This window comes from Ursus americanus, chromosome 9 (genome assembly GCF_024610735.1).
Source record: "Ursus americanus isolate L20-20 chromosome 9, mUrsAme1.1.p, whole genome shotgun sequence".
NCBI lineage: Eukaryota > Metazoa > Chordata > Mammalia > Carnivora > Ursidae > Ursus > Ursus americanus.
Window position 1 is genome coordinate 35,135,709 of NC_142135.1, and position 25,045 is coordinate 35,160,753.

Here is a 25,045-nt window from a genome sequence, read left to right on the forward strand (position 1 = left end):
CCCCTCCGCCCCAGCCCCACCCCCACACCCGCTGCAGCCTCCGCCGCCACCTCTCCCTTCCTCTCTGCTCTTTCCTCCTCCTGTTTTCTCTTCCCTCCTCCCCCTCGCCTCCTTTTCTCCTCCTCCTCCGGCGCTGACGCTCGCGTAGGGCCCTCGCGTCAGACGCGCGGGGGCGGGGCGAGTGCGGCGGGGGGTATAAGTAGAGGGTGCAGGAGGCGGTGCTTCCCCTTCTCCCCGGCGGTTAGTGCTGAGAGTGCGGAGTGTGTGCTCCGGGCTCGGAACACACATTTATTATTAAAAAAATCCAAAAAAAATCTAAAAAAATCTTTTAAAAAACCCAAAAAAAATTTACAAAAAATCCGCGTCTCCCCCGCCGGAGACTTTTATTTTTTTTTCTTCCTCTTTTATAAAATAACCCGGTGAAGCAGCCGAGACCGACCCGCCCGCCCGCGGCCCCGCAGCAGCTCCAAGAAGGAACCAAGAGACCGAGGCCTTCCCGCTGCCCGGACCCGACACCGCCACCCTCGCTTCCCAGCCAGCAGCCAGCGGCAGCCGATCGACCCCGTTCTGCGGCCGTTGAGTAGTTTTCGATTCCGGTTGATTTTTGTCCCTCTGCGCTTGCCCCCGCTCCCCTCCCCCCGGCTCCGGCCCCCGGCCCCAGCACTCGCTCTCCTCCTCTCACGGAAAGGTCGCGGCCTGTGGCCCTGCGGGCAGCCGTGCCGAGATGAACCCCAGCGCCCCCAGCTACCCCATGGCCTCGCTCTACGTGGGGGACCTACACCCCGACGTGACCGAGGCGATGCTGTACGAGAAGTTCAGCCCGGCCGGGCCCATCCTCTCCATCCGGGTCTGCAGGGACATGATCACCCGCCGCTCCTTGGGCTACGCGTATGTGAACTTCCAGCAGCCGGCGGACGGTGAGAGCCGGGCCCGGCGGGCGGGCGGCCATGAGGCGCTGGCGGCGGCGGGCGGGTTAGGCCGGCGGGCCCGGGGGAGGGGGGCGGGAGGGCATGTCACCCCTTGAGGGCCGACGGGGAGAGGCTCGGGCGCCGGGACCCCGGCTCCCCGTGCCCACGGGGACACGCGCTGCCGGCAGCCGCACGCCTGGCCACTTCCTCCTTTGCGACCATTTTCTCGGCCTCAGCCGCTCTCAAACTTTAGGGTGATGACGCGCCGGGAGGGTGGGTGAGATTGGGTTCTTCCACCGCGCTCCCGCTAGTAGCCGCGGGATTCTGGGGCGTTGGGAGGCGAGCCCCCTTCTCTGGTAATAGGTGGAGGCGCTCCCACTACCCCGGGCTCTTGCCGGCGCCCCGGGACGCGGAGGAAGTGCGATTCGGTGCTCGAAAAATACCACGTGTTGAACCCTGTAACCTCACAGGCCCGAGGCCTGTTTCTGCTACTGGCCCAATCGCCTGGGGGAGCCACAGGGCCTTAGAATAAAGTTAATTTGGTGATGTGGTGGTGCTCAGGTTTCTGATTCCATTCTTAATAACTTGTCAGTAACCGATGGCTCCAGAAATGTAAATTACCAGTGAGACGCGCATTTGGGGTTTTCCCGGAGTTCAGACATTTCTCACTAATATTAACAGCAGAGTGTTGGGAGCAGAGGATGATGTGGAGGATGACCCTTTTGAAGTCCACTGTTTTCTCAGGCAGTGTAGATTATTTCAGTTTTTTTTTAAATCCAAATTAGATTCGTAATACTGGTAATTCAGAATATTTTTTCCTTTCTGAAATAGTTCCTGTGCTTTTGAGAGGTTTTCCTTTAAAAAAAAATGTATTCACCAATTTTGGCCGTAAACCTCCAGTGTAGTGTGGACTGGGCCGTTGTACGTAATGACATTCAAGTAGTAAAGGTTTCTTTATTTTTTGAAGTGGTCCAGAATATCTGTACGTCATGGGGAATTGAACAAAATAACAGAGATAGAGTAAGATTGAAATTCATGGAGGAAAAAATGTGGCTAACCTTGTCTTTTTATTTTGAAGTTAAACAGTTCGCAAAAACAAAATTTGGCAAACAGATAAGATATGTGGCATGATGAGTTGCCAGGATTTTCTTTTATATTTGGATCAGTTGACTTCCAAAAGTCAGATTAACTCAATTTTATGGCCTGGTTTTGCTTTTTTCCCCCAAGCTGCTTGAATACATGTTAAGTAATATAAACTATAAGGAATTTACTTTTAAATTTTTAATTAAGTTCACTCAGTAGGACTGAAGTTACTTAATGATCACCTTTTTGCTAGGGAAAGTTAGTACTGAGATTTTGGTTAGGCATACTACTACTGAGTGACAGAGAGCCAGAAGTTGTAAAACTGCACTGCAGGTGTCCTGCCCTTTCGCTCTGTAAGCAGTGGCTCCAAATGTCACTGCATAACAATTTTTCCCAACTCTGGATAAGAGTTACCACTGAATGAAAGGTAAAGATTAGAGAAGATAACTTTGGGGCAGGTAATCACAATCTAGAGTTGACAGAGAAAACTTGAACAAATCCTGAAGACCATAAAATGTAACTTTTGGAAGTGGCTGTTATTCTTTCCAAGCATAACAATATAAAAACAAAACCCCAATTTTTAAGATTTCTTGTGATATGAAAAGTTGAACTTCAGGTTACCGTGGTTACAGTACAGTACACTGTATATGTTCTCAGTCTGTACCAGTACTGTAACTGCTCAAAAGAAGATAGCATTTTTTCATCTTACATTTGTTTGGTTTCTATATGTACAAATTACTGTTTTTCCAAATACTTTTTTTTGGTGGTTTTCTCTTTTCCTATTAACTGCAACATTGATGGACTCGTAGAATAGCTTCTGAAAGTGACCAGTTTCCAATTTAACAGGAAGAGGTGACTCATTCAAAAGACGCTCAAGCAAAGTCAGCTGAAAAACTAGGGGAGCTGAGTAGGTGTGGTCAATTGATAATGAGCTGACAGCTGATTGTCACTATCTTCTAGAAACTGGAGCTTTCATTTATAAAAAGAAGTGGCTCAATAACTTTACAGTTACATTGGCATGGAATTTGTAGAAATTGGTGTTTCAGGACTTCAAATGGACTGTTTTTCCCCCCCTTTAGGACTATTGTTTTTTATTTAAGAATATATTTTTCCGGGGCGCCTGGGTGGCACAGCGGTTAAGCGTCTGCCTTCAGCTCAGGGTGTGATCCCGGCGTTATGGGATCGAGCCCCACATCAGGCTCCTCCGCTAGGAGCCTGCTTCTTCCTCTCCCACTCCCCCTGCTTGTGTTCCCTCTCTCGCTGGCTGTCTCTATCTCTGTCGAATAAATAAATAAATAATCTTAAAAAAAAAAAGAATATATTTTTCCATGGAAAGTTTCAGTTTATTTAATAAGTGCTTCGTGGTAGAGATGCACATAATTCAATCCTCCACAGACCCTGAAATCATAGGGTAGATTTTGAAATTTTCTAGTATTATTCAGAAATAATTGATTAAATGATCAGTTATTAAGGAAATCAATGACTGGAGATAAAATTGGTTTTATATGTCAAGAAATCTTTAATGAGTGAATTGTGAATATTATAGACCTGGTACTGCAAAAATTCTGTATTCATTATACAGCTAAGTATGCCCAACCTCACATTAGGTTTTGAGGGCCTGATTCAAATCTTGATCTGAATGGATATAACCTTTCTTTCTTTTTCTTTTTCTGTCTTTCTTTCTTTTTTTTTAACACAGTAATAGGAAGTTGTGCCATGAGTCAGTGAAATCCCCCAGCCCCCCAAATCCAGGGACTTCTGTTTTTTTTGTTTTGAATGAACTAATTTTTGTATAATATTGGTTGTGGTAAGCAGTGAAAAGATTGATTTTGACAAGTAATAAGGAAAGAAGTTAAAATGCTTGAACAATCTAAAAGCTTTTAAGTCTGGATAATTTACACTTACCTAATATCTCTTATATTGCTCATTAAGCAAATTGTATGTGAAGGGTATCTTGGTTTTATGTTGACTGGGAACCAAAAGGGGATTTAAATTTATGGTAGTTAAAAGATTATTTCAGAAATACATTGGTGATGTGTCACTTGTTAACATGGGAAATTTGAGGTTTCTGATAATTATCTTCTTTTTTAGCATTATACAATTTAAATCTAGACTAGTATGAGGTAAGGTCAGGCAATCTAGAAATTTAAAGAGGTAGAGCGACTGTGTGCCAGCCACTTCCCCCATAATCATTTATATAATTTTTAGTGGCCTATAAATGTTTTGAAGTAATACTCTGAACATGTCTTTCTTACAGCGGAGCGTGCTTTGGACACCATGAATTTTGATGTTATAAAGGGCAAGCCAGTACGCATCATGTGGTCTCAGCGTGATCCATCACTTCGCAAAAGTGGAGTGGGCAACATATTCATTAAAAATTTGGACAAATCCATTGATAATAAAGCACTGTATGATACATTTTCTGCTTTTGGTAACATCCTTTCATGTAAGGTAAGCAAAAATGTGACAGGTAAACATTTCTAGTGTTTTAGCTTCTTGTAATTTATTCCTTAAAAGACCAACCATGCTATATCTGTTAATGGGTAGCTTTATTTCCCAAATACCCAGGCTAGGAGGCCAACAAGTCCTCTCTAAACACTGGAAAAACTGCTAAATCAATAGCAAGTAATGAAAAATTGGTATCCATTTTTCCCTAGGTGGTTTGTGATGAAAATGGTTCCAAAGGTTATGGATTTGTACATTTTGAGACACAGGAAGCAGCTGAAAGAGCTATTGAAAAAATGAATGGGATGCTTCTAAATGATCGCAAAGTGTAAGTATAAATAGTTAATCATATTTCAAATCTGTTTTTAATAGTCCAGTTCATTTTACAAGTTAATAACATTTGTGCTCTTAAAGAGATTCAGCTGAAGTGAAAATAGTAAACCACATCTTGGTAGATTTTATCATTGTGTTTTCTTCTTGTTTGTTGTAACATAAGAATAACAATTTAATTGGTCAACATTCAAATGAAAAAGAAATATAGGTATACTGAGATACAAAACTTTTTCAAAATAAGTGCATAGTTGAAAAACTAGGAATCCAGACAGAAACTTAATCATAATTCCTGAGGCAGTCATTGGCCCATTTTACATTTGAGGAAACTGAGGCTAAAATAATTTGCCTGTGTTTAATGCTGGTTCAGCAGATGAGCTGGGATACAAACCCAGTGGTCTCAATTCAGTCTAAGTTGGCCCTGTACTTGGCCATACTACTACAATTTATTCATGGAGTTTAAAGATGTTTCGTTGTTTTACCTTTTCACCTTCCTTCACCCATTTAAAGGTAAAGTAGAATTAAACCAGAAATTTTCATAATTAATCTTTCCTGAGATAAACTTGATTTAAAAATTGCAAACTTTGTGTATAATGGCACTGATAAAATCTCTGAGACTTTCTGCTGCAGGTTGTAAAATTGCAGGTTTTATGAGCCCAAAGAAATAACATCTCAGATTTTTTTATCATTAGTGCCAGTGGATTTTGTTTCATTATCTCGGCAGATTCAACCGTAAGGTCATCTTATAAATGATCTGAGTTCATGTTGCTGTGTAAACCGCAGTGACGGCATAACAAATTGGGCTTGGTTGTTCTCACAGCTCCACTGCATCGCTCTTAAGATGTGGTTCTTTTAAATCACTTCATCAAGTGCTGTGGTCAGTCTGTACATGACGGGGTCATTACGCACATGGTGTTACCTATTTGAATTTTGTGTCACTGCATGATTGAGGAAAGACTTTGTAATGTGTAAGGAACCCATATAAGTCTAAGAAACCAGCAGTTTCTCAATGTGAACAATGTTTACAAAGACTAATTGTTAGAAGTAGTATATCCTTATTTTTTTTGAAATAGTACATCTTTAAATGAGAGAAATACTTAGTATCATTAGTATTAGAAAATGAAAATATCTTACAGTTTGCCCATCATCATGCTTGGGGGCAGGGGAAGAATGTCCAGCATTGGTGGGGGGTCTAGATTAAATAAAGACTTAATTTATTGCTGTTTTGGGTATAAAATGGTGTAACCCTTTTGGAAAACAGTTCGTATATATAAACTTAAGGTCATTTATGTGCCTTTTGAACTACCATGATTTCTGCAACTCTATCCTAAGAACATATAACAGAAAGGCTCATTAAGTTCCAGCATTATTAACAAAAGCAGAAAGTTGTGATATCCACAATGGAATATTATGTTCCTGTTGAGAATGTTTGTAAAGCTAATCTCATGGAGAAGCACCACAGTATGAGTGGGGTGGGGAAGGTTAAGGAATAAAGTCATAGGTATCTGCCTTAAAGCAAAAAGACGTAGGGAAAGTTGGTCATGATTTGGGTGTTGTCATGGAAGATGGTTTTTACTTTGTCGTCTATTGCAGTAGTCTTGAATGACATGTACTACTTTTATATTAGGGGAAAACTAAATTTTTAAAACATTTAGTTGATAATGCTGCAAGGAAAATTTGCCAAGCTGTTATGTACAGAATTCAGAAGTTTAAATTTCCATTTTAGGAGATCACAGTGTGCAAGGGCCACTTTGAAGTAGCAACGATGAAAGTTTTTGTGTCTTTTCCTTGGCATGGTTCATGCGTTGCTCGCACTCATTTATATTGATAGGCATGATCTCTTTAACCCTGGGTTAGCTAGAAGGAAGGGAGGGACGTGTGTGTGAAGAAAAACTGCTTCCTTTTTTCTTGTAGTTAAGAGGTTTGTTCTTATTTTATGCTTCCATTTTTTCACTTAAGGCACGTGTTTTTAGTGTGCTCTTTATTTGAGATCTGAAATTATCAGTAACGATTACAAAATCAACCATCAGGCTTAATTAATCTGAACTTAATAAAATAGAACCTAATTTTATAGTCCTTACATATTTTATTAGATTTGTTGGACGATTTAAGTCTCGTAAAGAACGAGAAGCAGAACTCGGAGCTAGGGCAAAAGAGTTCACCAATGTTTACATCAAGAATTTTGGAGAAGATATGGATGATGAGCGCCTTAAGGATCTCTTTGGCAAGTTTGGTAATGTGTCTGAATTAAATTTTTACACTCAAAGTTCTGAGTAATTGCTCAACATTAGTTTTGGCTAATACTTTATATTAAAGTGAATGAAATGAAACTTAATACGGTACTTAAAAATGTCGTTATCTGGATTAAACTACTGATAGTCCATTATATTACAAGGTAGTACATAAATAAAGGTTAATAATGTTGTATTAGCACAGTAAGGTATGACTGCCTAATTGGAACAGATTTTAAAAGGTTATGCTACAGTAAGAAATTGTGCTGCATTTATGCGCTTACAGATCCCATCTCATCAGAGGCATGCACATGACACAGCCAACTTAGGTTGGGATGCAGTCTTTAGTTATGGGACAGGAAAGCTGGCCAGCTTTAGGATATTTGGCCAGTCTTAAAAGCCTCATGTTTGAGCAATTTGAAACAATGACATTCAAAGACAAAGCCAGAGATCCTGATTCCCGTGATATCTCCTTGGGATGGCCTTCTGAATCCATGGGATCTTAATTTGTTCCTTGCATTTCAAATTAACTTCACTAAATTTTAAATCAGTGAGGTGTAACCAGCCTCACTTTAGATAGTTGTAGATGATCAGAAGATGAACTTGAAATAGAACGCTTAAGCAGGTGATTTGCTTGTTCCTTATCATTTGTTGAGCTTATTAAATAGGTGGCTTTTGTTTTTTTGAGCACCTCAAATGATACAGAATTAGGAAATCTAATACTTTTTTATTGCCGATCTAGCATGCCACGTTGAACCCTCTGCTCCTTTGAGCAAAAAAACTTGTCCTTTTGCACAAAGATAAATTGTGTCTTGCATCTGACTCCAAATTCTCTTTAGTGACTGGTTTTGTATATTTCATCTTTTTTAATTAGAAGCTGTTTCTAAAGTTGAATATTGTTAACCAGTTATTCCAAATGAATGCTATGTGAGGTGACCACTGATAGTAAATTTGTCAAATATTTTCTTGGCTATTTATCATAGAGATTGGAAGTACAGCGTTAGGACCAGAGGTACATTCAGAAGAAACAATCTACCTGTGCCCGTACATCTTCCATATTCTCTGTAATCAAATGTGATTTTTAACCTTTTCTGGCCCCAACGTACCTGAGATAATACCCACCTCAGTTAAGTGTCTTTTTCACTTGGGAGGACTGGGGCCATGTGTCTTCAAATATGTGCTGCTTCCTCCGAGTGATACTGTCTCTTTCCAAGGGTCAAACCCTGTATTCCCTCTACTCTTAATTAAAAGTCAAGTGGGCCAAGGGTTAAGAAAATGTTATTTCTTAATTCTGATGTCAAAATTGTTGGCTAAAAGAAGCAAATCTGTTTTGAACTAAGAATAAAATTTCATCTTTAACAATTGTCTAAACCATATACCTCCTCAAATGGAGGAAGGAGTGTTTCAGGAAATAGAGTACTTAGTTTCTTAGTAGAAATCCAAGGTCTTTGAAGAGAACTTTTTAAATTTTTTTCATGGCTTTATGTGTGTTGAAATTTGAAATGTATAAACTAAATGTTGTGTGGAATACCTTTGAATCATTTAAAAAATTTTTTTAGGACCTGCCTTAAGTGTGAAAGTAATGACTGATGAAAGTGGAAAATCCAAAGGTTTTGGATTTGTAAGCTTCGAAAGGCATGAAGATGCACAGAAAGTAAGACTCAAATATACTAACTAAAGATAGTATGGATTTCCTGTATTTTATAATAAGAAGGGAGATGATAGAAGGTTTCCTTGTTCTCATGCTGAAACGTACATGAATTACATTGGCTATTTTACATGTATTGTTTTGAATTACTTGCATTTTATGTATTAGTTTTGAGGGTATAAATTGGTAACCTATATTCCCAAAACATCGAAGCCAAGTTTTTGTGATGGGTCCATCTTTAGCATTCGTAAACTAACAAATTTTCTTGATTGTTAAAGAAATGAACTTCTCTATTCCAAGTTAGTAATTAAAATTTCTGTGATTTCTATAAGGCTGTGGATGAGATGAATGGAAAGGAGCTCAATGGAAAACAAATTTACGTTGGTCGAGCTCAGAAAAAAGTGGAACGGCAGACGGAACTTAAGCGCAAATTTGAACAGATGAAGCAAGATAGGATCACCAGATACCAGGTTCATTTTTAATTGACAAGCAAAATAAGATAGGGATGAGGAAACCTATTTTACGTTCATTTCAGTTACTGCCAGGTAACTGGAGGGCTCGTGAGGGGGAAAGGAGAAGACACAAGAGATAAAATACTAGGAAGTGTACTTAAGTACCGCTGTGGTTTTTTTTTTTTCCTTTTCTAGTTTTCTTGTTCTTTTTTTAGGGTGTTAACCTTTATGTGAAAAATCTTGATGATGGTATTGATGATGAACGTCTCCGGAAAGAGTTTTCTCCTTTTGGTACAATCACTAGTGCAAAGGTAAAGCATGTGATACTTTAAGATTTGGGGAAAACCCATGCACGTTGATATACGTAGATAAATTTCACATTAATATGCCAGAGTGTTTTTCTTATTTTGTAAATGAATAGTCACATAGGGGTTTTTTTTCCTGCCAAAACAGTCCGTCCCCCCCCCCCCCCCGCCCCGGAAATCACGCTTTTGCTTCATTGCTTCACAGACATTCAAATTTGAAGTAGATATTGTAGACTTAATGGTTTCTTTTTTTGCAGGGGACAAGTTCTGAATTCTACTTGAGGAAGGCTGCGTTAACCATAGTTAGTGATTGAGCCTCACATAATATGCATGGTTCTATTTAACTATTTTCCTGGTTAAAAGTGGCAACTTATTAGGGAGCTATAATTGTTACTGGGCAAATTTATATTCACCTACACAATTCATTCTGGGGAGTCAGACTTTAATTTTCTTTCACTTAAAATCAGGAATGATTACAGCAGTATGATTCTGGGATTTTAAGAACCTCTGTTCCAGGTGTTTTTTCTGGTGTCCATGGTCCCAAGAATTCTCTGTATGTAAAGCTTTATGCATATGTATTTTGGGGTATGAGAGGAGTGTCTAAAACTTTAGTCAGTTTCTCAAGAGTACAGAAAGAATTCAAACTCAGTGGTCTTGGAATGACCTAATGGCTGATCTCCCTACTCATCTTTTCCTGGTAACTTCATTGATCAAGAAGCTTCTATGCTAGGAAATGTTAGGGGCATGCTAGATGAATACAAATAAAAATGAAGAGATGGGGTGGCCTTGTGTTTTAGCCTATGTTTTTGAGTACTTGGAATATGCTAGAATGTACTCCTGGGTGTCTTTATCCCTAGTATGTTACTTCAAAGTTTGTTGAAGTTGAATATTGTGCATCAGTTTTTAAAGTCGTTTGTGGATTGTAATGTCACTCCTTGGTGGCAAGGATATGAAAATTTGGCAAGAGTTTATTCTGGAGGAGGAGGTCGTATGTTAATAATGCTTGCTGAAAAAAATACCAAAGGTGAAAGGTGATTTCCCTCTCCATCCCCCATTTGTGTGTCCTTCCCAGATAATCTTCCATGTTCGTCCAGATACTTTTTATAGATTTATAAACAATTTTTAAGAAGACCAGGATTGTACTATATAGATTATGTGACTCGCAGTTTTACTTAACAGTAGCTCTAGATACATATTTGCATATTCATTTGAGGGGTTTTTTTTTTTTTTTGCTAAGGCTGAATATTCGTTGTGTAGATATACCATAACTTACTTTACCTATATTGATAAACATTTTGGTTGCTTTGTGTGTTTTCACTGTTAGACCCACCATTCTAATAAACATTCTTCTATATCTTTGCAAAAATGCCAGTATTTCTAAAGTTCTAGAATTAATAAAATAGCTGGTTAGTGGGTATATATAATAAAATTGACACAACCGAATTGTCCCAAAAAGCTGGACAAAATCCTACTAGTCTTGCCAATTTAGTAGAAAGTGGTATACATCTTTTCCAGTGGTGACATGTCTTTCATATGTTGACTAGTTTTGCCTGTTTGCATATTTTTTATTGGATTGGTTGTCTTTTTATTGATTAATTTTATGTCAGCCCTTTGTTTTATATTGTAAATATTCTCTCCCAGTCTTTAACTTAGGACTTTGGGAGTTTTTTTGTCATCTTACTTTCTCCATATTTTTGTGTTTTATGCTCAGATTCAGAATCAAATGTTTGGCAATTTGATTTTTTAGTGTGATATGAATAAGAGATGTGACTTAATTCTTCTCAGTGGTCTCAATGTACCATGTACCATATAATGCAAAGTCTTTGGTTATTTTAAAAGTTAACTTCAACATGCTGAATTCCCATGACTGCATGGGTGTGTTTTAGGGTCTTGTTCTAGGTATAATTGACACACTCAGGGCTATAACATAATGACTTGATGTTTCTGTTGTATATATTGTGAAATGATCATACTCTAGTTAGTATCCATCACTATACACAGTTAAATTTTTTTTTCCTTGTGATGAAAACTTTTAAGATCTCTCAGGAACTTTCAAATATGTAATACAGTACTCTAGTCCCCATAGTGTACATTAATTGCATTCCCAGGAATTAATTTATAGATGGGAGTTTGTACTTTTTAAAACCTTTGTTGATTTTCCCTACCCACCTCCTTTTGCCTTCAGCAGCCACGAGCTCAGTTTTGTTTTTGTTGCTCTGTTTTGATTCCACCTGTAAGGGAGGTCATCGGACTGTGCATCGGTGTTCTGTTTGTTCCTGGGCTACGCCGCACCGTTGAGTGTCGTAGAACGTGCTTCTGTATAGTGCGGCTAGTGAGGAGTTCTTTGCATCTCTTCGCTGCTCCTTTAGAAAATCTTTTCAGTGTTTGAAAGCTTCCTCCTGGCCAATATTTATGGCACTTTTGGTCTTGAATGTGAATTTTTTATTTTGAAATGCGGATATTCTGGAATAGATTCAGCCTCTCCTTCCCCACCAAGGAATAAAGCATCTTGTCAACTTAAATTGCTAAGTCAAATTTTAATGGTGCTAAAGAGTCCAATTTTAGGAGGCCTTGAATGTCTCATTCAGATATTTAAACCTTAATATTCTGTTGACAGTCTAAAATCTTAGCACATGGTATTTGCTGTCTTAGCCCTACCTCTTTCTCTCTTGCTTGGCTGAGATACTGCATGTGCATAGCTTGCCCTTAATATTTAGGTATTAAGGAAAAATTGTGGGAAAAAATGAAAGCATTAACAGTGTTTGCTTATTTGAGTCAGTAGCTGTAATTGTAATAGTAATGCTCTCAGAGCCTCATTCTATCGTTGAATTAACTTTTTTTTTTTTTGTCTTTTAATAGGTTATGATGGAGGGTGGTCGCAGCAAAGGGTTTGGTTTTGTATGTTTCTCCTCCCCAGAAGAAGCCACAAAAGCAGTTACAGAAATGAACGGTAGAATTGTGGCCACCAAGCCATTGTATGTAGCTTTAGCTCAGCGCAAAGAAGAGCGCCAGGCTCACCTCACTAACCAGTATATGCAGAGAATGGCGAGTGTAAGAGCTGTGCCCAATCCTGTAATCAACCCCTACCAGCCAGCACCTCCTTCAGGTTACTTCATGGCAGCTATCCCACAGGTACGATCCAGAAGAGAATAAAAACCTTACGCAGGTTTTCACATTTGGTCATTTTTAGTGTTTGTGCCCTGCGTAAAGGCCTAAGATTGAAACATGTGAATTGTGATTAAATTTGAAAAAATGCTTAGAGTGTAAGGACTTGCTGAATGTTCTGAGAACATAGAGCTAGCTGCATTATTGCTTTTTTTCTTTACCTGATTGATGTGTGTGTTTGCTTTCTACAGACTCAGAACCGTGCTGCATACTATCCTCCTAGCCAAATTGCTCAACTAAGACCAAGTCCTCGCTGGACTGCTCAGGGTGCCAGACCTCATCGTAAGCCTTTTGTTTTTAGTTAAGGTTGTGAATTATTTGGACTAAAAATATATGTGAGACAAATTAGCTGTTATTTTCCAACAGTATATTAACTGTTGCTTTTCATAATTTAGGGTTATGGGTGTTCATTTTGGGGATCCTAGTGTTTTCTTAATCCTAAAATGCCTCACCCTTCCTGTTTTATTGAGACAGTAATTTCTATGCTGGTTTGATTTATGATAAGTTTGGGACCGGAGCCACTCTTAATTTCATATTTGGTTAGGCAGTAGTTCTAAAAGATCCTGGTCCATGTGTGAGCATCAGAGTCCTGGCATTTTGAGCCTTGCCTTGTGGCCCGCTGCTATAATGCGGGAGCACTTGGAACCAGGTTTGTGTGTCATATTCAGATAGTAAGTCCTTGTTCTTCTGAATGTTTTTATGTACTCATTCTCTGATCTGGGAAGTTCAGGAAAATGGCAGGTAAGAGACTAAGCTTTAAAACATGATATTTACATTTAGTCACTTTCGTTCCTTTGTTCAGACCTCAGCTCTAACAAAGCATTGAACACTTCAGTGAGTTTTTTCCCAGTTAATTTATGTTCTCATATCTTTAAATGTAGCATTCCAAAATATGCCCGGTGCTATCCGCCCAGCCGCTCCTAGACCACCATTTAGTACTATGAGACCAGCTTCTTCACAGGTTCCACGAGTCATGTCAACACAGCGTGTTGGTAAGTCTTAACACTTTCTGTAACAAATTGATTTCCAATTTGAAAAATCAAGATAAAAGTACAAAACCACATGTTTATTTTTTAGCTAACACATCAACACAGACAATGGGTCCACGTCCCGCAGCTGCCGCTGCCGCAGCTACTCCTGCTGTCCGCACCGTCCCCCAGTATAAGTACGCTGCGGGAGTTCGCAATCCTCAACAACATCTTAATGCACAGCCACAAGTTACCATGCAGCAGGTAGGACTTTCATTTCTTTGTAAAGATGGCAGTCCTTGGTTGCAGTTAAAGAAGCTAAAGACTACTGTGTTTTGAGAGCTTAAGCTATCCAGAACATTTTGCTAATTGATGTACCATTAACTGACCATACGTAAATATGTCTTATACTGTGGGAGTCAGACAAGCGTTCAGCATTCCTTATCCTGAATTATTTGTGTGCTTTGAAAGCTTTGTTAAGCACAGTTTTAAGGAAGAAAGGATGACCTCCAGTTTGTGAGGTTAGCACACCCTGTTTGACTCTGAGAGCAAAACTGTCATGAACGTAATAGAAGTAAAGCTCAAAAGAATATTGCAGGTAGAAAAGACTACCTTGGGCTGTATTTCTGATGGACTCAGCTTCTATTCGTGTTTGTAGTGCAGTCTTCATCATTTAGTGATTTTTCTAGTGAGTATGTGCCATTACTTCTGTACTTTAAAAGAATTAAAAAAAAAAAATTTGAGGTGGGGAGAAAGAGAGCAAATCCCAAACAGACTCCCTCCTGAGCACAGAACCTGACACAGGGCTTGATCTTACCACCCTGAGAGCATGTCCTGAGCTGATATCAAGAGTCGGACACCTGGCTGAACCACCCAGGCACCCCTATTTCTGTACTTTAAACTTAGGAAAATGCCCATTTTTTTCTAGCCTGCTGTTCACGTACAAGGTCAGGAGCCTTTGACTGCTTCCATGTTGGCATCTGCCCCTCCTCAAGAGCAAAAGCAAATGTTGGGTAAGTGCCTTTGTCCCACCTGGTCAGTCACAGGCTGACCAGAAGATGGGGAAGATACCCAGCTATCATTTGTAGGTGCAAAAGCAGGTCTGAGGTTGCAGGACTGGTCTGAGTTGGCATGTCTGCTAAACTTCTTAATAGTGTTCCAGGCTTTTAATTAAGTATTTTGCTTTTGATGACTAGGATAATAGGGCATTATTTGCCATGGATCCCACTACATTTTTGGAAGAGGGAATTTGCAATAAATGAAAAAGTAACTTCAAGCACAGAATTAACAACTTCATTGCCTTATGGTAGATAGTTTTGTAAGTGTCAAAATGGTGGGTTGGGGTTGACCTCTATTTGCTATATCCAAAGTCAGGTTCTTCAACCCAGTTTTAATAATGGTGGATGTCTTCACACTTCTTGTGACTGAAGGAATTTGTGTATGTTTTTGTTCCTAGGTGAACGGCTCTTTCCTCTAATTCAAGCCATGCACCCTACTCTTGCTGGTAAAATCACTGGCATGTTGTTGGAGATTGATAATTCAGAACTTCTTCATATGCTTGAGTCTCCAGAGTCTCTCCGTTCTAAAGTAATATAAATTTGTCATTTATCTAACAGCCTCTTACACTATGTATTCCAGGGCTTTTTGTAAAAGCTTGAATATTACTAAGTGCAGTTCTAAGTTTTATAAATCTTAATTACAAATTCTAATAACCACCACCTGTGCTGCTGTTATCCCCGTTTTGTAATACACATGGGGAAACAGGCATGGGGGGGGGGGTCGGGAATTTGCCCTGTGTTCACACAGCTAGTCAAAGGCAGAGCTCAGTTTCACCTGCAGGCAGTTGAGCTCCAGCATCCGTGCGGTCTTAGCTGTGCTGCTGCTTTGGTGAAGAAAGAGATGTTTGCCGTTATTTCTCAACTTTGGGGGGGGTGGTTGGTGAGGAGAGTAAGAAGTAAGTGCAAGAGGGTTCATAATTTTAGAAAAGTGGGGGAATGGAACCCAGAAGGATATGGACACAGTTGAAATGTCTTTTGAAAGCAGTTCTTTCCACTTGCATCTGAGGAAAAGTTTAGTTTGCCTCTGTTGGACATTTATATGTTGCGAATTTGAAATTCTTTTAGTTACTCCTTTTCAGAGCCAATTTGTTCCTTTTTTAGGTTGATGAAGCTGTAGCCGTACTACAAGCCCACCAAGCTAAAGAGGCTGCCCAGAAAGCAGTGAACAGTGCCACTGGTGTTCCAACTGTTTAAAGTGAGCGCTCCTCTCTGGGCTTATTGTTGTAAGCTTGTTTTTATAGGTTTGAGCATATTTTGAAACTGCAAAAATTCATTTTACCATTAATCCAAATATATTGCTAACTTTTCAAAGAGAAGTAGAAATAGAAATAAAAGAAATTTTACCTGTTAGCCTGGTATTGACTTGAATCTTTAAATCCAAGCACCATCAAATGTTCTGTATTAAATGGACTTGGCTTTTTGTGTACTTACTTTCCGAGGACCGTTCCCTGGGTTGCAGTACTGACAGTGCCCAGGTCTGCACTCTTGCCCTTCATTACTTCCAAGAAATGGGGTAATGTAGCTGTGTAGCCCAGACCAGAGATTGGCAAAGCTTTTCTGTAAAGGACCAGATAGGAAATATTTTAGGCTTTGTGGGCCATGTTGTCTATGTTGTAATTACTACAGTTTTAGGGTGAAAGAACTCCTAGACATTACATAAATGAATAGCTGTGTCTGTGTGCCAATAAAACTTTACAGAAACAGGCTGCAGACTGAATTCGGCCATGGGCTTTAAATTTGCTACTGACAAGTACCAGTATTGGTCATCTTGTTTTGTCGTTGGTACTTGGCCATTTGCATGCTATACACTTTAAATATGCAGTGTTATGTTTGATACATTTATATATCGTAATATGATTGCCAGTATAGCAATAACTAGCAGCTATATCACTTTATGTAATGATTAAGAATCATGAAATTCTAGCCTCTTACCTAGTTTGATGATTACATTTTTTTTCTTCCCGTATTCACAGATTGATCAGGGACCACGAAAAGAAACTCATGCTTCACCGAAGAAAAATATCTAAACATCGAAAAACTTAAACATTATGGAAAAAAAACATTGCAAAATATAAAATAAATAAAAAAAGGAAAGGAAACTTTGAACCTTATGTACCGAGCAAATGCCAGGTCTAGCAAACATGCTAGTCCTAGATTACTTATTGATTTAAAAACAACAAAAAAAACCACAAAAAAATAGTAAAATATAAAAACAAATTAATGTTTTATAGACCCTGGGAAAAAGAATTTTCAGCAAAGTACAAAAATTTAAAGCATTCCTTTCTTTAATTTTGTAATTCTTTACTGTGGCTTAGCTCAGAATGTCACTTCTGTTTTAAATAACAGAATTGATAACTGAGCAAGGAAACGTAATTTGGATTATAAAATTCTTGCTTTAATAAAAATTCCTTAAACAGTGCACAGTGATGTTATGGTATTTTATTTCTCTTTGTAATTGGTTTTGCACAAATAGGTGATAAGTTGGAACTGGCAGAAGAACCTCATGAAAAAGTTGAACGGTCTCATGGTTTTATGGAAAAGGGGCACAAGAATTTCTCCAATTTGTTTTATGAATTTAAATATCCATGTGAATTCTTGAACCAAAGTATATCTGTCTGTAAACATTTATTTTTTTGAGATGATGCCAGTTTGACTATATTAAGGTTTCTAAGCTGGAAGTTAATTAGCTTAAACCCTCATTATATGGTGTGAAACAGTAACAGCAGCGACTCCTAAAGTTAGGGTTAGTTTTATGCCTTATTCTTGAAAAGATCTGTAATTTGATCATTGATGATTGTGACTTCATTTCCTAATACCTTGTCCCCTAAAGTACTTGTGAAAAGTCAGTATTTGGGGGTTCTACCTCTAAAGGGATGGATTTAGAAGATGGGGGCGGGGGGCAAGGCCCAGTCACCTACATAAAAATTATTCTTGGCAGTTTGAGAATGGTCTAGTTTTAATTTTATTCCATTCTCCACATACACTACCAAAGTTAAGCTTTCTGAGTTGCACATGTGATTAAGACCATGATAAAATTATTTCAGCACCAGCTCTTCAGGAGCAAATAATCCAAAATCAATGACCATGAGCGTGTCCTCCTTATCTGCGTGAAGCTTTTAATGCTTGTCAGCTCGGCTGCTTCTCTTGAAACTCAAGGTGCACATATTAACCCCCACATACCCCCATGGCTGAAATACTTACATCCAGTAGGCATTCTAATTCTTTTGTATTTTGTCTGAACATAGACTTACCTTCTAAGAGGCTGACAGAACACTTAGATGAAAACAATCTCTCTTAGTCATCATGAAAGCTTTTTTCAATGCTTTAAGGCAGAAAAGTGTATACTGTTTTTGTTAAATATGAATACAAAATGGTTCAAGCTTTGAGACTTTAAAGGAAGAGACTAGTTTGAGACATCTTAGAAGTTGTATCCGTAAAATCCCACCCTTATATTCCAAAATCTGAGGTAGCAGGTAGGATTTGCATAGACCGTAGCTTTGTACACTGCATAGCTGGGATTTCTTGTGTGAGAAGATCTATAATCCCCATCTGTTCTTGGAAGGTCTTTATTAGATGTGGCAAATTTTCCATATCTGTTGAGAGGAACCAACAAAAGTATAAAGTAGACCTTTGTGATCTGCTTGGAGGAATTAGGGAAAAAATAATCTACAGTTGGTCATTTGATTATATATTTGCAAATTCATCTACTCACCGAAAGTTACTTACAGCCCCAAAATCTATTCACATGCCTTTACAGTCATTTGCCAACATGGCACTGAAAATTGGAGTTGAAACACGTTCCCAGCTGAAGTTGAATAAGCCTGCTAACCTTTTCTCAACTTTCATACCATAAACAAGTATTGTTTTTGAGGTCTATCTAGTGCCATGTTCTTGAAATTTTTCTGATTGGTGATTGTGCTGTTGAAATCGCTCTAAGCATAGTGTTTAGGTGCTGTCTGGTGTCCCTAAATTCAGGAAGGTAGATAAGCTTCATTCGGGCCTAAGTTACAGAGCTGTTGGCTATTCAAGGTTAACTATATATTAAATAAGGTGTCTTTAAACAGGAACACGTAAAGCAAGGATATATTGATGAAAATGTGGCTGGCTTACAGGTACCTATTTCCCCTAGGAGCAATGATTCAATATTTGCCAATACTTTGTTAGCAAGACTTAATAGAACGTTGTAACAGCCACAATTAATGAAGGCCAGTTGTATCTCATAAAGATAGACTATTGTAGATTATGAGCTCTATTTTAAAGCACCTAATTTCACGTGGGGTTTGAAGTGAAACAGTAAGACGGCCGACGTGCTACTGTACATCTTTCTAAAGCCTGTTGTGGCTGCCTTGGAAGTCTTCAAATTGATCGGTGGCATTTTTCTGTGGATACTGGATGTATCTAGGCTAATTGGAAACTTTAGCCTAGAATCTTCCTTTTCTTCCACATGCACCCGAAGACTTGCGTGGGTAAAACAAGCTAAGGTAATGTATCTTGTTTCACAGAATGCCGTCTGACTCTACTTACTTTCCATCAAATTAATGGATCCCAAGCGAGTGACATTGTGGAGAGTACTTTGAAATTTTCTTAACCTTTTGATGTAAAACCATGGTCCCAGATTATTTGCAGTGACTAAATGACTTTGAAGAGGACCTGGATACTTGGGTTTAATGAGTACATTCTCCCTATAAAACAGTTCTGGAAACAAAGTGAATCAGAAGTCGGGTTGAAGTTGGAAGCAAAGTGGGTGGAGTTGGGTCAGAACACTGGCCTATACCATTAAACTGTAATGATCTGGTGCATGCATCGAGTCTCCTGGTCAGGACAGCCACACCTTTGGACAATGCCAAAGCTATGGTGGATTTTTGTTGCCCTTTTTCTAGGCTTCATACAGACTCTCCTGTGTATATAACATCTTCAGTTAGACAATCCAATTGGTTACATTTAAGGGCTCTTAGTTACCACTTTGGTAACTTTCAGATGTTGCTGAGTTTTTTTAAACCACCTAGTTGCAAGTGTTAAGCATTTACATGGCAGAATTAGAGGGTAACCCAATTTCAAATTTTAGGGGTTATCCTAGCTTTTTATCAAATCCGTCACAATCATGGCAAATTTGGGGGGGAAGAAAAGATGGTCTTATCCACAAAGGTAGAAAAACATGCAATTTACTTAGTTACCTGACATTATCGCCAGAAAACTTGAAACAACATGGGATATTTATTAGTCTAACATTCTTTCTGTAGAGAAAAAGTCCTTCACATTAGACGTCAAGAATATTTGTATTTTGGGGGGACGATCCCACAAGTAATAACCATTGGTAAGGTATATATGAGCAGACGGATTTAGGGTTGATGATGGGTTTTTTTCCAATGTACACCCCCAAGTAAAAAATTACATTATGTGTTTATAATATAGAATGAGTTGATACTAAATTGAATGCCAAAGACATGTCCTTTCAATTTTTAAACTTGAGTAGATTTTATTTTCAGTAACATTGGTGACTTGATTTACAATACCAGCTGTGATGCCCTGTTAATTTGGCGCATGATGATTAGGACAGACGGCGAAAATGGTGAACTGCTGAGGAATGGAGCTCGCGCACTGAGAGGGAGCAGGGCCAGGCGCTGTATAGAAGAGGGGGTCTCCAGGCAGGGGCATGAAAAGTCATGAAATCTTTTCTAATAATGAGATAGATGCCTGCTTTCAAATCACTAAGTGCAACTGCTAACATTGAGCATGTGCAGATGTTTACTTACCGAGTGACTTCTTCACGTGCACTATTATTCTTAAGACCGCCCTGTGAGATTCAGTACTATATTCCCATCTTACAGTAGAGGAAACCGAAGCTTTCAGAAGGTTAGGGATTTGCCCAAGAGCACAGAGTAAGTGATGGTGAAGCTGGAATTTGAATCCAGACCCTCTATAGCTCATGCCGAGACTCTGGGTAAACTGCCTATAAGCTACCAAAAAAAAAAAAAAGTGAAGTTCCCAAAAAGCAGGTATTTGAGCTTACCTTCAGCCTGGGGCAGGGAGAGGTGGCATGACACAGGTCTATCAAAGCACATGGTAGGAAGCCAAAACAAAGATGCTTTTCTCTTGACACACTTTAGGGCAGCCAAACAAAATAAAAGAAAAAGAAAAATAAAGAAAACTCTTTAGAAGAAAAAGGTCTTTAACGAAGCTGAGCTTAAAATTCTAAATCAGAATATTTTCCTTCCTTCTGAGCATCTTGGACTGCCTGGAAATATCAAACATTTCTTTTAGCAGCCCTGTGATGGTTTTTCTGAGCTCGTTTGTATCTCCATTCTAGGTTCTCTTGGAATTGGTAAATGGATTTAATCAAAACCTTTTAATTATCATGAGGTTTTTTTTTTTAAACCTGTGAAATTAACCTTCTGACCCCTGTATTGCATTTCTGTGCCAATTAGGAAGGTATGAACATTTTCTCAACAGTTTCTAAGAAATGCGTTTGATAAAATGCCAAGAGCTGCTGCTAAAGAAGAAATTTCCGACAAATTAGGTATGTTTTAAGTAACACATGCTGCTGGTAAGTGGCAAAGCCAAATCTAGAACTCTAGGCTCTCTGACTTGAGTCTATTAGCTTTTACTTTAATGTAGCTTTTATTTCTCTTGCTAATCCTTTCTTTACGTTGAAAAAATTCAACAGATAGGAATTCTGTGTATTTCTTTTATCAATATGTGAATAGATAATAACTTTTTAAAGATGGAATTTTTTTCTCTTGTCATTTAAACATAGCTTTTGTCTTGTGTCAGAGATCACGGTCTCAAAGTGATGTCAGAATCATGGTAATGTTAAGTCATTCCTCTTTTCTCTCCCCTTTTGTGACAACTAGACATCCATAACTGGGCAAAAGTGCCTCTGCAGGTTACCCCAGGGGACACACCAGCCCACCTGTGCACCCAAAAATAAACAGGTCCTTAGTAAGGGCTACAGATCCAAGGGATTTGGTGAACCTCCTTCATACCCTGTGATGGGGGAACAAAAAGAGCCTGGAGAGTGCAAAACTGGGCAGAAACCAACTGACAGAATGTGGGGAAGTCCAGCCTCCGGAGGGGAAATTTCATCCTGCCATCAGAACAGGACAGAGATGGGTAGACACAGGTTTGGATGCAAAGGAGAGGGAGGAACTCAAGCAGGGCAGCCCCACCTGTGCACGGTGACCCTGCGAGGGGCTGGGCTTTGAGAAACCTCTATGGCAGAGGAGATGGAAATGGTGAGTGAACGCCTGGCTACCCCAGCTGTGCGAGACAAACCTGTTTCTCTCCCAGCAGCACCCAGATTTCTCAGGAAGGACCTCTATGACTTGCAGGGAGGAAGGAGAAAGGGAGGCAGATAAGGATATCAAAGGGCATTAACATTATCTGATGTGTTTGTCAAGACCAACAGGAAGTTTGCCCCAAAGCTGTGGGAATACTCCACTTCAGGGTCCTCCACCACCAGGCTGTGGGCACCTTCAGTGCTCCAAGTACCAAACCCATACCTCCCCAGCTCTGCTGTCGGCTCCTTGCGTACATTCCCAAGGGCATCCCAAGAGCCAGCTCCAGCAGCCATAGAAGATGCCCAGATAATAGGCCAGGCTCCGTGTGCAAGGAGAAACCACAAACTCAAGCTATAGCACCACAGTCTGCAAGACAAAAGAAAGGGTTCTGATAGCCAGCCTGTTGAAATGTAAGAACCAAAGAGGAGATAATATGTTAGTTAAAGTGCCTGCTACTTTAAATGCAAAGGCAGAAATGCATCCCTACACACACCTACACACACGACCAAGGAAATAACAGTATCTGGGGCGCCTGCATGGCTCAGTTGATTAAGCGTCTGCCTTCTGCTCAGGTCATGATCCCAGGGTCCTGGGGTCGAGCCCTGCGTAGGGCTCTCTGCTCAGCAAGGAGCTGGCTTCTCCCTCTCCCTCTGCCTGCTGCTCCACCTGCTTGTGCATTCTCCATCAAATAAATAAATAAAATCTTAAAAAAAAATACACTATCACAAAAAGAAAATGATAATTCTCCACCAGCGAATGTAAAGGACCAGAATACTATGACCTAACTGATAAAGAATTCACAATAGCTCTTATGAGGAAATGCAACAAGCTACAAAAAAAAAAAAAAAAAAAACTCAGTGAACGCAGGAATAAAATTAACAAACAGAGTTCTTTACCGAAGAGGTTAAAATTATTTAAAAAACCAATACATTCTAGAGCTCAAGAATTTAATGAATGGATGGAAGAATGTGCTAGAGAGCATCAGTAACAGGACAGACCAGATGGAAGAGAGAATAAGTGACTTGAACAGGAATATAGAAATAATTCAATTCCAGAGGAGAGAGAACGAAGATCTAAAAGGAGTGAAGAAATACCACAGGAGCTATCGAATTCAATCAGGAAGGCAAATAACAGAAAAACTGGTGTACCAGAAAGAGAAGAGAGGGAAAAGAAGGCAGAGAGATTATTTGAGGAAATAACAGCTGAGAATTTTCCAAACCCAGGAAAGGGCTTGGACATACACATCTGCGAAGCTAACAACATCCTATTATTTCAATGCAAAAAGACCTTCCCCAAGACACATTATAATGAAACTCAAAAATCAATGATAAAAAAAAAAAATCTTAAAGGCAGCCAGGGAGGAAAAAAAAGTTACCTACAAAGCAACCACATTAGGCTATCAGCAGATTTCTTACACTCCACAAGCCAGGGGAGAGTAGAAGGACATATGCCAAGTGTTAAAAGATAAAAAATGCCAGCCAAGAATACTTTATCAGGCAAAATTATTCTTCAGATGTAATGGAGAAATAAGGGCTTTCCCACACAAAAGTTGAGGGAGTTCATCACCACTAGACCTGCCTTATAATAAAGGCTGAAAGAAATTCTTCAAGCTGAAATCGAAATATGCTAATCAGATTCTGGTAAAGGTGAAAAATAGATTTAGAGAAGTGTATCTCTATATTAAAATGGTGTGGTAACCACTATAGTATAAAAATTAAAGGAAAGAAGTATTAAAAATAAGTATAACTAATATGATTTGCAAATGAATACACAGCATAAAAAGAAATAAATTGTGACACCATAAATATAAAAAGGGAGTAAAAGTGTGGAGCCTTACAGGCAAATAAAGGTAAGTGGCTATCAGCATAAAATGAACAGTTATCTTTGAGATGTTATATGTAAGTCTCATGGTAGCCACAAAGCAAAAGTTGAGAGTAGATTTATAAAACCAAAAAATGGGGCGGGAGGGCACCAAGCATACCACCATGGAAAACCATGGATTTACAAAGAAACAGAAATAGAAGGAAAAAGAAACAATGGAGATACAAGACAATTAGAAGTCAATACGATGGCATTAATGATCTTTACATATCAATAATCACTCTAAATGTGAATAGGTTGGATAGATAAAACAACAAGCCTCAAATATATGCCACCCAAAGGAGAGTCATCTCAGCCCCCAAGACACACAGAGGCTCAAACTGAAGGGATGGAAGATGGAAATCAAAAGAAAGCAGAGATAGCCATATTTATTTCAGACAACTAGACTTTAGCCAAAAAATGGTAATGAGACAAAGAACGTCATCATTATAATGATAAAGGAGTCAGTACATCAAGAAGGTAAAACAGCCATAAGTATATATGCTCCCAACATTGGAGCACCTCAATATAGTAAGCAAATATTATCAGATCCGAAGGGAGAAATAGACAATACCATAATAGTGGGGGGGACTTCAATAATAGTTGGGGACTCTCAGCAATTATAGATCATCCACACAAAAAAATTAACAGGGAAATGTTGGAATTTAACCATACTTTAGACCAAGTTGACTTAACAGACATATGGAACATTCCATCCAACAGCAGCAGAATATACATTCTTCTGAAGTACACATGGAACATTCTCTAGGATAGATCATATGACAGGACACAAAACAAGTCTTAGCAAATCAAGAAGATGGAAATCGTACCAACTATCTTTTGGGACCACAATAGTATGGAACTAGAGATAAACAGGAACAAACCTGGAAAATCAACAAACAGGGAAACTGAACAACACACTTCTGAACAAATGGGTCAAAGAGAAAAGAGAAATTATTTTAAAACAAATGAAAATGGAAACACAACACATCAAATTCTATGGAATGGTGCTTGGAGAAGTTTAAAGCAATGAATATTTTAAGAAATTAGATCTCCAATAAGCAACCTAACTTTATACCTCAAGGAACTAGAAAAAGAACGAATTAAGCCCAAAGTTAACAGAAGGAAAAGAATATGGAACTTCCACAAGAAATTAAAAATGTAATTACCATATGATTCAGTAATTACACTACTGAGTATTTACCCAAGAAAACAGAAACACTAATTTGAAAAGATATGTGCACCCCTGTGTTTATCACAGCATTATTTACAATAGCCAAGATATGGAAGCAACTCAAGTGTCCACTATAGATGA

The 25,045-nt window shown here is 39.0% G+C and overlaps 1 protein-coding gene across 2 annotated transcripts; it reads left to right on the plus strand.

Moving 5' to 3' along the window:
* Window positions 1–214: 214 nt before the first annotated feature.
* Window positions 215–17,012, plus strand: PABPC1 (poly(A) binding protein cytoplasmic 1). 2 transcript variants are annotated; one of them, XM_045805857.2, is made up of 15 exons: window positions 215–917; window positions 4,249–4,442; window positions 4,649–4,764; window positions 6,860–6,999; window positions 8,557–8,651; window positions 8,978–9,115; window positions 9,313–9,408; window positions 12,262–12,534; window positions 12,759–12,849; window positions 13,449–13,559; window positions 13,645–13,799; window positions 14,464–14,548; window positions 14,992–15,122; window positions 15,695–15,816; window positions 16,567–17,012. In XM_045805857.2, the coding sequence occupies exons 1-14, from the start codon at window positions 725–727 to the stop codon at window positions 15,785–15,787; spliced, it is 1,911 nt and encodes a 636-aa protein (XP_045661813.1). In that variant the 5' UTR covers window positions 215–724; the 3' UTR covers window positions 15,788–15,816; window positions 16,567–17,012. The 2 variants fall into 2 exon arrangements, with proteins under 2 accessions (XP_045661813.1, XP_045661811.1); XM_045805855.2 differs by having other exon boundaries at window positions 15,695–15,788.
* Window positions 17,013–25,045: the final 8,033 nt, after the last annotated feature.

Coding starts and splice junctions, on each gene's coding strand:
- PABPC1 (XM_045805857.2), top strand. CDS start 725: ATGAACCCCAGCGCCCCCAGCTACCCCATGGCCTCGCTCTACGTGGGG. Junction 918..4,248: donor CTTCCAGCAGCCGGCGGACG/GTGAGAGCCGGG, acceptor TCTTTCTTACAG/CGGAGCGTGCTTTGGACACC. Junction 4,443..4,648: donor GTAACATCCTTTCATGTAAG/GTAAGCAAAAAT, acceptor ATTTTTCCCTAG/GTGGTTTGTGATGAAAATGG.